The following is a 15,730-nucleotide window of genomic DNA, read 5'->3' on the forward strand; positions in this document are numbered from 1 at the left end:
GGGTTCAACTAATTTGCTAAAGTGGCTCACAGAACTCAGGAAAACACTTTACTTACATTTACTGGTTTATTATAAAGGATATTACAAATGAGACTGTTGAACACCAGATGAAAGAAATGCTTATGTGGGAAAGAGCATGAAGCTTCCATGCCCTGGCAGGGCATGACACCCTCCAGGTGCCTCCACGTGTTCCACTAACTCGAAGCTCTCTGGACCCAGTCCTTTCGCGTTTTTATGAAAGCTTCCTTATGTAGTCATGAGTAATTAAATCATTGGTCATTGGTAATCAGCATAACTTTCAGCCTTCCTCCCCTTCGTGGAGGTTGAGGGGTGTGCCTGCAAGTCCCAACTCTCTCATCAAGGTTTGGTCTTTCCTGTGACCAGCCCTCAATCCTGAAGCTATCCAGGAGTCCCCAACCATCAGTCAACTCATTAACATATAAAAAGACACATCTCTTTGGAGGTTCCAAGGATTTTAGAAGTTGTATGCCACCAGGAAATGGAGAAGAAGACCAAATATATATTTCACAATAGCACATGCAACTGTCAGAGACGTTTGAACCAGAAATAACCATAAAAATGGGCAACCAGCACCTTTGGGGCTGCTCTGTCAATGGAGTAGCTATTCTCTTATTCCTTTACTTTCCTAAAAACTGGCTTTCAGTTTACTCTGGAGGGGTCTGGAATCGGACACCTCTCTGGTAACACAATCGCCACTTATATCAAGTTCCAAATCATTTTCATCACCCCAAAAGAAAACTCCATATCCATTAAGCAGTCACTCCGAGAGGTGACAGCGTGCTGGCAGGGCAGTCCTCACAGCCCTCGCTCGCTCTCGGCGCCTCCTCTGCCTGGGTTCCCACTTTGGCGGCACTTGAGGAGCCCTTCAGCCCACTGCTGCACTGTGGGAGCCCCTTTTCTGGGCTGGCCAAGGCCAGAGCCGGCTCCCTCAGCTTGCAGGGAGGTGTGGAGGGAGAGGCGCGAGCGGGAACCGGGGCTGCGCGCGGCGCTTGCGGGCCAGCTGGAGTTCCGGGTAGGCGTGCGCTTGGTGGGCCCCGCACTCGGAGCAGCGGGCCGGCCCTGCCGGCCCCGGGCAATGACCGGCTTAGCACCCGGGCCAGTGGCTGTGGAGGGTGTACTGGGTCCCCCAGCAGTGCCAGCCCACCGGCGCTGCGCTTGATTTCTCACCGGGCCTTAGCTGCCTGCCCGCGGGGCAGGACTCGGGACCTGCAGCCCGCCATGCCTGAGCCTCCCACCCCCTCCATGGGCTCCTATGCGGCCGGAGCCTCCCCGATGAGCGCCGCCCCCTGCTCCACGGTGCCCAGTCCCATCGACCACCTAAGGGCTGAGGAGTGCGGGCGCACAGCGCGGAACTGGCAGGCAGCTCCACCTGCAGCCCCGGTGCGGGATCCACTGGGTGAAGCCAGTTGGGCTCCTGAGTCTGGTGGGGACGTGGAGAACCTTTATGCCTAGTTCAGGGATTGTAAATACACCAATCAGCACTCTGTATCTAGCTCAAGGTTTGTAAACACACCAATCAGCACCCTGTGTCTAGCTCAGGGTTTGTGAATGCACCAATCGACACTCTGTATCTAGCTGCTCTGGTGGGGCCTTGGAGAACCTTTGTGTCTATACTCTGTATCTAACTAATCTGATGGGGACGTGGAGAACCTTTGTATCTAGCTCAGGGATTGTAAACGCACCAATCAGCGCCCTGTCAAAACAGACCACTTGGCTCTACCAATCAGCAGGACGTGGGTGGGGCCAGATAAGAGAATAAAAGCAGTCTGCCCCAGCCAGCAGTGGCAACTTGCTCCGGTCCCTTTCCACTGTGGAAGTTTTGTTCTTCCACTCTTTGCAATAAACCTTGCTGCTGCTCACTGTTTGGGTCCACACTGGTTTTTATGAGCTGTAACACTCACCGCGAAAATCTGCAGCTTCACTCCTGAAGCCAGCGGGACCATGAGCCCACTGGGAGAAACGAACAACTCCAGACGCAACGCCTTAAGAGCTGTAACACTCACCGCAAAGGTCTGCAGCTTCACTCCTGAGCCAGCGAGACCACGAACCCACCAGAAGGAAGAAACTCCAGACGCGCCACCTTAAGAGCTGTAACACCGCAAGGGTCCGCGGCTTCATTCTTGAAGTCAGCGAGACCAAGAACCCACCAATTCCGGACACAACTCCCTTTCTCCCTATCCCCAGCCCCTGGCAACCACTAATCTGCTTTCTGTCTCTGGATTTACCTATCTTGGGTATCTCATGCAATGAAATTGTTAATGGAAAGGGGTCCTGACCCAGAGCCCAAGAGAGGGTTCTTGGATCTCGTGCAAAAAAGAATTCAGGGCAAGTCCATAAAGTGAAAGCAAGTTTATTTAAAAAGTAAAGGAATAAAAGAATGGCTACTCTATAGACAGCACCCTGAGGGCTGCTGGTTGCCCATTTTTATGGTTATTTCTTGATTATATGCTAAATAAGAGGTGGATTATTCATGCCTCCCTTTTTTGGATCATATAGGGTAACTTCCTGAGGTTGCCATGGCATTTGTAAACTCTCATGGCGATGGTGGGAGTGTAGTAGTGATGACCAGAGGTCACTCTCTGGGCCATCTTGGTTTTAGTGGGTTTTGGCTGGCTTCTTTACTCCAAGCTATTTTATCAGGAAGGTCTTTATGACCTGTATCTTATGCTGACCTCCTATCTCATCCTATGACTTAGAATGCTTAACCATCTCAGGAATGTAGCCTAGTAGGTTTCAGCCTTATTTTACCCAGTCCCTATTCAAGTTGGAGTTGCTCTGGTTCAAATGCCTCGAAATTATCGCACATACAATTTTGAACCTTTAGTTTCTGGCTTCTTTCACTTATATATTTTTAAGGTTTATCCACATTGTGGGATTTATTAGTACTTCATTCCCTTTTATAGCTGCATAATATATTTGTTTATCTATGCATCCATTGATGGACATGTGAATTGTTTCCAACTTTTGGCTACTGTGAATAGTGCTGCTGTACAAGTGTTTGTTTGAATACCGGTTTTATTTTGGTAATATACCTAGTAGTGATATAGGCATTAAGAATAAATTATTTAGGCAGGTAAGCTACAGGAGTCCTTGGTAAGGTTTTCCTTTTAATGAAAAACAGCCCCCAGATAATTTTCTTTTGTAACAAAGAACATCCTGTAAAATCAAGCTGCAAACATAGACAAGCAAGCTGGAAGCTTGCAGGGGTGAACGCCAGCAGTTGTGCCAATAGGAAAAGGCTACCTGGGACTAGGCATGTTCAAAATGGCGGCTCCATCTTCTCTTCTCTTTGCTAGCCGCGTGTGCAGTAAGGAGCAGGCAACATGGTGCCAACCAGGCAAAGATTCCATTTGCATAATAAGATTAGGGTGGAGAAGCCAGCTTACCTGGCGTGTTATGTAAACGTCACACCTGGTCCAACCAATCTTTGGACCCTATGTAAATCAGACACTGCCTTCTTAAGCCTGCCTATAAAATCGGGTGCACTCTGCCCTAGGCTGGAATTCCCATTCGAGCGCCCCACTCTCTCATGAGAGACCTTTTCTCCCTTTTTTGCCTATGAAATCTCCTCTCCTAAACTCGCTCCTTGTGTGTATCCATGTCCTTAATCTTCTTGGCACTAGACGAGGAACCTCAGGTATTTACCCCAGAAAACGACGCTGCTTCAGTAGCAGAATTGCTGCGTCATATGGTAATTCTTTCTTTTTGAGGAACCACAAAACTGTTTTCCACAGTAGCTGCCCTATTTTACATCCCCATCAGCAAAGTATGAAGTTTGAATTTCTCCACATTCTCACCAATACTTTTTTCCTTAAAAAAAATTTTTTTGTAGCCATACTAGTGTAACCGAAATGTGGGTAAGTTGCTCCCACATGCTAAAAAAAAAAAAAGCCGGGCGTGGTGGCGGGCGCCTGTAGTCCCAGCTACTCGGGAAGCTGAGACAGGAGAATGGCATGAACCCGGGGGCTGAACTTGCAGTGAGCCGAGATTGCGCCACTGCACTCCAGCCTGGGCGACGGAATGAGACTCCATCTCAAAAAAAAAAAAAAAGATTATCTGTATATTCTCTTCTAAGAGTTTTACAGTTTAGCTCTTTGTTATTGATGAATTTTAAGTCAATTTCATGCAAATTCATTCTTCTGCATATGGATACCCAATTGTCCCACCACCATTTTTTATTTTTATCTGTTTAATTATTTTATTTATTTATTTTGAGATAGAGTCGCCCAGGCTGGAGAGCAATGGCATGATCTTGGCTCACTGCAACGTCTGCCTCCCAAGTTCAAGCAATTCTTCCTGCCTCAGCCTCCTGAATAGCTGAGATTACAGGTGTCTACCACCACGCCAGGCTAATTTTTGTATTTTTAGTAGAGACGGGATTTCACCATGTTGGCCAGGCTGGTCTCGAACTCCTGACCTCATGATCCGCCCCCCTCGGACTCCTGAAGTACTGGGATTACAGGCGTGAGCCACTGCGCTCGGCCTATTTTTTTATTTTTTGAGACAGAGTCTCGCTCTGTCACCCAGGCTGGAGTGCAGTGGCATGATCTCAGCTCCCTGCAACCTCCGCCTCCCAGGTTCAAGTGATTCTCCCTCCTCAGGCTCTTGAGTAGCTGGTACCATAGGCGAGTGCCACCACACCCTTCTAATTTTTGTATTTTTAGTAGGGGGGGGTTTCGCTATGTTGGCCAGGCTGGTCTTGAATTCCTGACCTCAGGTGATCCACCTGCCTCGGCCTCCCAAAGAGCTGGGATTACAGACATGGGACACCGCGCCCAGCCTCATCCTCCAGTCTCTACCCTTCTTCAATCTCTTGTGAGAATTGAGGGGAAGGGTAAGTGAGGGGGTGAGTCCTGGAAGGGAGGAAGACAGTGAGAGAAGGGCAGGGTCCTGGCAAGCAGTAAGTGCTCAACAGATGTTGGTTAATTTGCGCCTGACTCAGTCTCTCCCATAAACTTGCAAGCTCTTTGAAGGCAGGGGCCTTGCCTCATACTTTTTCAGTATTTCTCAAAAGTCCTGGACATCAGAGACCACCCCATGGTTATTTGATCACTTCAACACACACGTTGGTTATGCGGTCACAGCGGCTATTATGATAAAAACAGGCTCTGGAGTGTGACTTCAAATGCTGGCCGCTGACAAGCTGGGCTGTCTGGAAAGTTACTTCACCTCTCTGAGCCTCGGGTGCCTTATTTACAAAATGTTCATGGCAGGGCCCACTTCACAGGGCTGTGAGGATTACAGAGGATAATCTGGGTGAGGCGCATCAGCCCCAGCGCTGCCTGCCACAATTCTATCCGGCCCCACATATGCATCGTCCATAAGCGTCCGGCCCCTGCATTCTCGCTTTTCCACGTGGCCGAGGTGCACACCCCAACCCACTGGGCCAGTCTCCCCACCCTCTTACCTGCTCTTCTTTCCCGACTCGTCTTTAATACCCACCAGGAGCCAATCGCCGCGGGCCTGGCTCTGTGGCGGCAAGTTGCATGGGTTCTCCCATCAGGACCTCCCGATGAGCCTACGAGGTCGGTTCTACTACTGTCGCCACTTCAGAGGGAGGAAACAGGCCCGCAGGGTTGGGGAACTTCCCGAGGTCACTGAACTGGTGTCAGGCCCAGATTGGAATCCAAACACATCCCAGTCCATGCCCGGCTCCCCAGCGCCGGCTCCCGGGCGTCTTCCCGGGTGCCAGCGGCACCCGCATCCATTCAAATGCTGCCCAGTCCCCGCTCCTCAGTCGCTTCCCTCTACTACGCGCCCGCATCTCCCCCCGACCCCTCAGGGTCAGGCCTCTCGGTGGCTTTTCCTTTTTCTCTTCCAGAAACTAAGGGGTGAGACCGACGTTTGTGTGCCGGACGCGTGCAGGTGGCGGCGACGCTCCCGGGAGACGCGGGGGGAGAACCAGTCTGTGCGCGCGGCTGTGAGAAGCCCCGACCAAGCTTTCCACGCGCTTGTTTCGGGCAGCAGAGGACGCGAGGGCCGACTGCGTCCCCAGTGCGCAGGATCGGCCGGGGGCGCGTAATCAGGCAGCCCAGCGGTCCCTTCAAACCGAGGCAGGCAAGCTCTACGTCTTGGGGGCCGCATGGTGCCGAGAGCGCAGACCAGACCCGCCCCGCCCCTCCGTGCCACGCACGCGCTCGGCTCCGCGCTTAATGGTTAGTTGGGTAACAGCCCGCGGTGCCCTAGTTGCCCGGGTGGGGTCGGAGGGACCCTCGCGGGAGGGGAGACCACGTCTCCAGGGGGTGGGAGGCGGCCTCACAGAGGGCTTCGCAGGCAGCTGCGTGACCTCGGAGCGCGGCGCTAGTGGAGGGGCGGCCAGGTGGTGTGGCCACCGGCTCCCGGAGAGGAATGTGGCCAGGTGACCTGGGGTAATCACTTCATCCTCACAGGAAATGCTTTTTTTGTCTGGAAGAATAGTGACTGGGCTGTAAAAACAAATGCCCCTGCCTTCAGGCTCTCTGGGCAAGATATACCCCCTTGGGAGGTGACTGGGGCTGAGCCGAGGTGGGGTTTGTTTTGGGGATTGTGGCGTGCCACCTGTAACCTTCTAATCTTTAAACTCTATTTGTTCCTCTTCCTTTAATTAAACCTGACAAATAATTCTCCCCAGTTCGTGATTCCCGTGACCCATGACTTTGCTCTGCCCATAGAAATTCTCTTCTAATTCCTTCCCGTCCCTGTTCTCTGCTTTGTAGTACGTGAACATTATTATTATTATTATTATTATTATTATTATTATTATTATTATTGAGACGAGTCTCGCTCTGTCGCCCAGGCTGGAGTGCAGTGGCGCGATCTCGGCTCATCGCAACCTCCATCTCCCGGGTTCAAGCAATTCTCTGCCTCAGCCTGCCGAGTGGCTGGGATTACAGGTGACCATCAGCATGCCCGGCTAATTTTTTTGTATTTTTAGTAGAGACGGGGTTTCACCATCTTGGCCAGGCTGGTCTTGAACTCCTGACCTCAGATCCACCCGCCTCGGCCTCCCAAAGTGCTGGGATTACAGGCGTGAGCCACCGCGCCCAGCCGAACCTTGTATTATTTTTGTTTGCTGTCTCCTGTAACAGATTGTAAGTTTCTGTTTTTCTTTCTTTTTTTTTTTTTTTTTAGACAGAGTTTCGCTCTTATTGCCCAGGCTGCAGTGCAGTGGCGCGATCTTGGCTCACCTCAACCTCCGCCTCCCGGGTTCAAGTAATTCTCCTGCCTCAGGCTCCCGAGTAGCTGGGATTACAAGTGCCTGCCACCACACTCAGCTAATTTTTTGTAGTTTTAGTAGAGATGGGGTTTCACCATGTTAGCCAGGCTGGTCTCGAGCTCCTGACCTCAGGTGATTCAGCCTCCTCGGCCTCCCAAAGTGCTAGGATTATAGTTGTGAAGTGCGGCACCTGGCCCAAGATTGTAAGTTTCTTTAAGGTAGTGACCGTCATTGTAGTTCCCATAACTACATGGTTAACACATGGTTAAACAGAAGTAACAGTGGGCATCTTCAGTTAATTTTGGGATAATTATTGTGACCTGTGGGGTACCGTTCCGTTGTGGTCGCAATCAGTCGCATCAGTCACATTATTTAAATTAGCGCCAAACTTTGTCTTCAGTAACTCACTTTAAGATGCAGGCCTGGCCGGGTGCGGTAGCTCACGTCTGTAATCCCAGCACTTTGGGAGGCCGAGGCGGGCGGATCACGAGGTCAGGAGATCGAGACCATCCTGGCTAACATGGTGAAATCCCGTCTCTACTAAAAATACAAAACATTAGCTGGGTGCGGTAGTGGGCGCCTGTAGTCCCAGCTACTCAGGAGGCTGAGGCAGGAGAATGGCGTGAACCCGGGAGGCAGAGCTTGCAGTGAGCCGAGATCATGCCACTGCACTCCAACCTGGGCCACAGAGCAAGACTCCATCTCAAAAAAAAAAAAAAAAAAAAAAGATGCAGGCCTTTGGCCAGGCGCGGTGGCTCACGCCTGTAATCCCAGCACTTTGGGAGGCGGAGGTGGGCGGATCACGAGGTCAAGAGATAGAGATCATCCTGGCTAACACGGTGAAACCCCGTCTCTACTAAAAATACAAAAAAATAGCCAGGCGTGGTGGCAGGCGCCTGTAGTCCCAGCTACTTGGGAGGCTGAGGCAGGAGAATGGCGTGAACCCAGGAGGCGGAGGTTGCGGTGAGCCTAGATCACGCCACTGCATTCCAGCCTGGGCAACAGAGCCAGACTCCCTCTCAAAAAAAAAAAAAAAAAAAAAAAAGATGCAGGCTTTTGTCGCATCAATTTCAGCAACCCGTGTAGAGGTCGATGAATTTCAGATTTGGAACACCCGCTCTGCAAATTAGAAATTTAAAAGCTTACCTTCCTCTTTTGTGATTGCACTGTGTTGCTACTTGTGGTTTGTCCTGTAGAAAACTCAATAGGCCCGGCGTGGTGGCTCATGCCTGTAATCCCAGCACTTTGGGAGGCCGAGGCAGGTGGATTACTTCAGGTCAGGAGTTTGAGACCAGCTTGGCCAACATGGCGAAACTCCGTCTCTACTAAAAATACAAAAATTAGCCCGGCGTGGTGGTGCACGCCTTTAATCCCAGCTATCCCAGCTACTCGGGAGGCTGAGGCAGGTGAATTACTTGAACCCGGCGGGGTGGAGGTTGCAGTGAGCCAAGATGGCGCCATGGACTCCAGCCTGGGCGACTCCGTCTCAAAAAATAAAATAAGAAAGAAAACAGAGAACCGGGCCAGGCATGGTGGCTCACGCCTGTAATCCCAGCACTTTGGGAGGCTGAGGCAGGTGGATCACTTGAGGTCAGGAGTTCGAGACCAGCCTGGCCAACATGGTGAAACCACGTCTCTACTAAAAATACAAAAATTAGCGAGTCATGGTGGCATGCACCTGTAGTCCCAGCTACCCAGGAGTCTGAGGCAGAAGAATCACTGGAACCCGTGAGACAGAGGCTGCAGTGAGCTGAGATCACGCCACTGCACTCCAGCCTGGGTGACAGAGCAAGACTCTGTCTCAAAAAAACAAAACAAAACAAAACAAACAAACAAAAAAAAACAGAGAACAGAGAAGTAGATTAACAACTTACTGACAATCTTTGGAAAGAGAAATTGATTGTTGCAGTTATTGTAAGTGTACTGTAAAGGAAGTGATTTTTATTTTAATGACTATATTCTAGGGTTTATATTGTCAGCATTTAAGCATTCATGTAAATAGTCTAAGATGAATAAACTTTAATTTTTTTTTTTACTCTTAATTTAGAGAAAAATGTAACATGCATGCCCTGGGGATTTCTATTTAATTCTAGAACTCAGATTGTTTCCTTTAAACTGATATTATGCTTCTATAATTCAAATGGAGCATTTAGAAATGCTAGCATAAGTAACTTTTAGTTTCAAACGTTGCTATCGTTTTCAAAAGTTATTTTGCAAATCCTCAGTTTCATATGTAACCTGAATTTAAAATGATCTCTCCTGAAATAAGAGCGCCGGGCCGGGCGTGGTGGCTCACGCCTGTAATCCCAGCACTTTGGGAGGCCGAGGCGGGCAGATCACGAAGTCAAGAGATCGAGACCATCCTGGCCAACATGGTGAAACCTGGTCTCTACTAAAAATACAAAATTAGCTGGGCGTGGTGGCACTTGCCTGTAGTCTCAGCTACTCAGAAGGCTGAGGCAGGAGAACTGCTTGAACCCGGGAGGCGGAGGTTGCAGTGAGCCGAGACTGCAGCACTGCACTCCAACTTGGCGACAGAGTGAGACTCGTCTCAAACAACAACAACAACAACAAAAAACAATGGGTGCTTCAGGACTTCTTTCCCAACTCTATTACACAAATCTTATCTCTCGGTACAAAAGAAAGGCTAACTCACTCATTCCAGTTCAAAACCTTTGGGGAGAAAATGGATAGCTCTGGAGAGAAAAATATTGAAGGAGACAAACTAATTTCACCTAAGCATCAAACTTCTGCCTTTTATGTATGTGACTGCCTTCTATCATGCTTAGAATTTGAAAGAGTGATGGTTATAACAAATGTTTATCAACTCACTGCTTTGAATGCAAATGAGTTCAGACCTTTTGAAGACTGGCCAGTAAATGGCCCTTTTCCATAAACCAAGTGAGCAAAGCACCAAGGTCTTGATGAAGATATATTTAAAGCACTTATAACACAACATACAATATGCCAGAAATTATATCTTTGCAACTGTTAAACAGCACATTTAGTAAGCAATGTGTAAGGGGATATATATATATATATATATATTCCAAAGTTCTTTTGGGACAAAACAGTTTAAGACCACAGACTTGGGAGTCACTTTAACACACATTTAGTTCTCTTGAATGTAAATCTGAGATGTTATGTTAAAAGACAATAGAACACTATGGCTAGGTGTGGTGACTCATACCTGTAATCTCAGCACTTTGGGAGGCCGAGGTGGGTGGATAGCCTGAGGTAAGGAGTTTGAGACCAGCCTGGCCAACATCGTGAAACCCCATCTTTACTAAAAATACAAAAAATTAGTTGGGCATAGTGGCCAGTGCCTGCAATCCCAGCTACTCGGGAACCTGAGGCAGGAGAATCACTTGAACCTGGGATGCAAAGGTTGCAGTGAGCCGAGATCACACCACTGCACTCCAGCTGGGCAACAGAGTCAGACTCCATCTCAAAAAAAAAAAAAAAAAGAGGACTTTATGTAATCCACTTTTTGATTCCTGAAAAATAAGTTGATTTTTAATCTTTAGTTATAAATGTCTCTCTAGATATTCAGGATACATTATAAATTTGGTTTTAAAATAGATTTAAATCTGCCGGGCGCGGTGGCTCACGCCTGTAATCCCAGCACTTTGGGAGGCTGAGGCAGGCAGATCATGAGGTCAGGCGATCGAGACCATCCTGGCTAACATGGTGAAACCCCGTCTCTACTAAAAATAAAAAACATCAGCCGGGTGTGATGGCACGCGCCTGTGGTCCCAGCTACTCGGGAGGGCGAGACAGGAGAATCGCTTGAACCCGGGAGGCGGAGGTTGCAGTGAGCGGAGATCAGGCCACTGCACTGCAGCTTGGGCGACAGAGCGAGACTTGGTCTCAAAAAATAATAATAATAATAAAATAAAATAGATTTAAATCTATAATAGTTTTTTTTTTTTTTTTTTTTGAGACGGAGTCTTTCTTGCTTTGTCACCCAGGCTGGAGTGCAGTGGCCTGATCTCGGCTCACTGCAAGCTCCGCCTCCCGGGTTCACGCCATTCTCCTGCCTCAGCCCTCAGCCTCCCGAGTAGCTGGTACTACAGGCGCCCACCACCAACACCCGGCTAATTTTTTGTATTTTTAGTAGAGATGGGGTTTCACCGTGTTAGCCAGGATGGTCTGGATCTCCTCACCTCATGATCCACCCACCTCGGCCTCCCAAAGTGCTGGGATTACAGGCGTGAGCCACCGCGCCCAGCAACGGGTTTTAAAATTATTTCAATAAATCAGGCACTCTAGAACACAGTGAGGAGGCGCAACAATTACGTAATAATTTTTTGGGGGGGGATGGAGTTTCACTCTTTTATTTTTTTTAGAGACAAAGTCTCGCTCTGTTGCCCAGGCTGTAGTGCAGTGGCGCGATCTTGGCTCACTGCAAGCTCCGCCTCCCGGGTTCACGCCATTCTCCTGCCTCAGCCTCCGGAGTAGCTGGGACTACAGGGGACCGCCACCACGCCTGGCTAATTTTTTGTAGTTTTAGTAAAGACGAGGTTTCACTGTGTTAGCCAGGATAGTCTCAATCTCCTGACCTTGTGATCCACCTGCCTCGGCCTCCCAAAGTGCTGGGATTACAGGTGCCCCCCACCATACCCCGCTAATTTTTGTATTTTTAGTAGAGACAGGGTTTCACCATGTTGGCCAGGCTGGTCTCCAATTCCTGACCTCAGGTAATCTGCCCGTCTCGGTCTCTCAAAGTGCTGGAATTACAGGTGTGAGCCACTGTACCCAGCTACTGTCAGTTTCATATGCTTTCATTTTTTTTAATTTTTTTTGTTTTTTTTTTTGAGACAGTGTCTCACTCTGTTGCTCAGGTTGAAGTATAACAGCATGATCTCGGCTCACTAAAACCTCCGCCTCCCGGGTTCAAGCGATTCTCCTGCTTCAGCCTCCCAAGTAGCCAGGATTACAGGCGCATGCCACCACACCCAGCTACTTTTTTGTATTTGTAGTAGAGACGGGATTTTGCTATGTTGGCCAGACGGGTCTCAACTCCTGGCCTCAAGTGACTCGCCTGCCTCGGTCTCCCAAAGTGCTGGGATTACAGGTGTCAGCCACCATTTTATAAATAACTTCTACAGGAAGAAATTTCTGGATGTTTCCCCAGATATATCTAACTACCTTTTCTTTCATGCTTGTAACATCTGCAAAGTATGGTACATCCAGGTCCAGATTCTTATGATCAAGGGGCTTCATAATTGCCTCCTCCATATACTTTATGAGGTTGATCATATTCATAACCATTCCTGTAACTGGATCAATCCCTCCATATGCTATAACTACAACTTTATAATCAAGTTCATGGACATTTGCATTGTTGCAGTTCTAAAACTGTTTGATGCTTTCTTTGATACTCAGAGATTTGCTGTGCCAGCCAGTGGCTTAGTGCTGAAGGAGTGGAGGCTGTACACTAGCACTTGATGGCTTCTAGCACCATCCTCTAGCACCTCTCTCCACCCATAGCAGGGCTGGGCTGGGGTCATCTAGTATTTTACTTGACTTTTTTTCCTGCCCCCAGCCCCCAGCTCCTTCACGCCCAAAGTGAATCTTATAAAAACCTGTAGTTGTGAAAGAAAATAAGATTTGGTAGCCCTACCTAAAAATATCCTAGACAAAGGATATTATAGTATATGACACAACTTTACAGTAAATAAAAGAAACCAACCTAGGGCCCAGGTTCCTTCATCAGAACCAACAGGTGTCAGCAGAGTCCTTTACCAAAGATGACTTATACTTTGGGAGATTGGGGCCCAGATTGGAGAAAAAAATTTTTTTTTTGGAAACAGAATCTCGCTCTGTTGCCAGGCTGCAGTGCAGTGGCACAATCTCAGCTCACTGCAACCTCCGCGTCCCGGGTTCAACCAATTCTCCTGTCTCAGCCTCCGGAGTAGCTGGGACTACAGGTGCGCGCCACCACGCCCAGCTAATTTTTGTATTTTTAGTAGAGACGGGGTTTCACCATGTTGGCCAGGATGGTCTCAATCTCTTGACCTCGTGATCCACCTGCCTCGGCCTCCCAAAGTGCTAGGATTACAGGTGTGAGCTACCGCACCCGGCCCCAGATTGGGGAAACTTTGAAATGGCTTCTACACGGATCATAACTCTTGCAGGGGAAATGGAAGATGCTTATTCTCTCAAGGACTTTTGATTACCTCTGTTTGTCTGCTCCATCAATGAGTGAGTGGCAATGGGCGGAAAATTGTATTTCTAAGAACTTCATGGCATAATCTTACTCATTCTGATGAATAATCAAAATCATCAGGGGAAGACAGAAAGGTGGAAGACAGGGAAATGAACTAGGAAGCTGTTACATTATACTATAGGAAATGGCGACCTGATCTCAGGTGTAGTGGTTGTGAGAGTGGAGAGGAGGATAGGTTCAAGAGCTATTCATGTTGGTCAGATATGGGGCATGAAGGCAAATGAGAGAAGGATGGCTCCCAGCTTCTTGTTTGGCCAGTGATTTGAGCTGGTGATCGAATCATCACATAAATGGTAATGATGCCACTGAAACAGATGTGATCTGGGTGTAGAGTATTGATTTAGAAGGTCATGTGTGAGATGCATGTTTTTGTTTTTGTTTTGAGACGGAGTCTCTCTCTGTTACCAGGCTGGGGTGCAATGGCACGATCTCGGCTCACTGCAATCTCCACCTCCTGGGTTCAAGTGATTCTCCTGCCTCAGCCTCCTGAGTAGCTGGGACTACAGACATGCGCCACCACGCCCGGCTAATTTTTGTATTTTTAGTAGAGACGGGGTTTCCCCGTGTTGGCTAGGCTGGTCTCAAACTCCTGACCTCAGGTGATTTACCCACCTCAGCCTTCCTAAGTGCTGGGGAGAAAAAAAAAAAGGGCCGGACACGGTGACTCATGCCTGTAATCCCAGCACTTTGGGAAGCTGAGGTGGGCAGATCACGAGGTCAGGAGATCGAGACCATCCTGGCTAACACGGTGAAACCCCATCTCTACTAAAAATATAAAAAATAAGCCAGGTGTGGTGGCGGGCGCCTGTAGTCCCAGCTACTTAGGAGGCTGAGGCAGGAGAATGCTGTGAACCCGGGAGGCAGAGCTTGCAGTGAGCCGAGATTGTGCCACTGCACTCCAGCCTGGGCAACAGAGAGAGACTCTGTCTCAAACAAACAACAAAAAAAAAGGTTTCTGCTTTAGGCCAGGCACAGTGGTTCACGCCTGTAATCCCAGCACTTTGGGAGGCTGAGGCAGGTGGATCACCTGAGGTCAGGAGTTCAAGACCAGCCTGGCTAACATGGTGAAAACCCGTTTCTACTAAAAATACAAAAAATTAGCCTGGAATGGTGGCACACACCTGTAATCCCAGCTACTCGGGGGGCTGAGGCAGAGGTTGCAGTGAGCTGAGTTCGCACCATTGTACTCCAGCTTAGGCAACAAGAGTGAAACTCCATCTCAAAAAAAAAAAAGTTCCTCCTTTAATGCACCATATTTTTTTTTGTGGAGGGAGACTGAGAATAAGAGGAAACATAGCCTAGTGCTAAAGAGCACAGACTTGGGAGACATTCTGATTAGGTTTGAATTTCTGCTCCACCACATCCTGAGCAAGCTGCTTAGCCTTTCTGTTCCTCAATTTCCCCTACCCCCTTTTTTTTTTTTTTTTTGAGACGAAGTCTCGTCCTCTCCCCCAGGCTGGAGTGCAGTGGCGTGATCTCAGCTCACTGCAACCTCCGCCTCCTGGGTTCAAGCGATTCTCCTGCCTCAGCCTCCCGAGTAGCTGGGATTACAGGCGCCTGCCACCACGCCCAGCTAATTTTTGTAGTTTTAGTAGAGACAGGGTTTTACCATGTTGGCCAGGCTGGTCTCAAACTCCTGACCTTATGATCTGCCCGCCTCAGCCTCCCAAAGTGCTGGGATTACAGGCGTGAGCCACCGCGCCCAGCCTCCCCTACTCTTAAAAAAAATAATAGTACTTTTTTTATACGGTTGTTGAAAGTATTAAATTCGTTAATCAACTAAAGTGCTTAATCTAATTCCTGCCTCATAGAAAGCACTATATGAGTGTTTACTCTTATTTAGATAATCTTTTAGATAGGCGCTAGGGAGAAAGATAAAGCAAGGTAAGGAGTGCGAAGCCAGAGGTTGACATTTGATCCAGGATGGCCCTGAAAAGCCTCCCTGATAATGTAAACATTTGACTTGAAGTGATACCTGGGTAAACAAACACTCCAGGCACACCTAACTCCTTTAGGGTTGAGAAACCCTAAAGAACACACTTGACATCCTCTAACAATAGTAAGAAGGCCATTGTAGTTGGAATAGTATGATCCAGGAGGGATAAATGTAGGAGATGAAGTCAGGGCAAATTATGTAGACCCTTTGTAGCACTTTAAAACATTGGCTTTACATTCTATCCACTAGACCCCAGGCTTCAGGAGTAAGCATGCAAATTAGATCCCGCCAATCAAAGCTTACACAGCGATTAGCCTTGAGTGAACCAAGTACTTACTCAAAGCTA

At 48.5% G+C, this 15,730-nt stretch overlaps 1 protein-coding gene across 1 annotated transcript; it reads left to right on the forward strand.

The window, feature by feature from the left end:
- The first annotated feature begins 5,432 nt into the window (after window positions 1-5,432).
- LOC100987626 (putative uncharacterized protein encoded by LINC01356) lies at window positions 5,433-10,965 on the forward strand. The gene has a single exon (XM_003810705.5). It carries the CDS (start codon window positions 5,534-5,536, stop codon window positions 6,041-6,043), a length of 510 nt encoding a protein of 169 aa, XP_003810753.1. The 5' UTR covers window positions 5,433-5,533; the 3' UTR covers window positions 6,044-10,965.
- Window positions 10,966-15,730: the final 4,765 nt, after the last annotated feature.

Source organism: Pan paniscus, chromosome 1, assembly GCF_029289425.2.
Source record: "Pan paniscus chromosome 1, NHGRI_mPanPan1-v2.0_pri, whole genome shotgun sequence".
In the NCBI taxonomy this organism is placed as follows: Eukaryota; Metazoa; Chordata; class Mammalia; order Primates; family Hominidae; genus Pan; species Pan paniscus.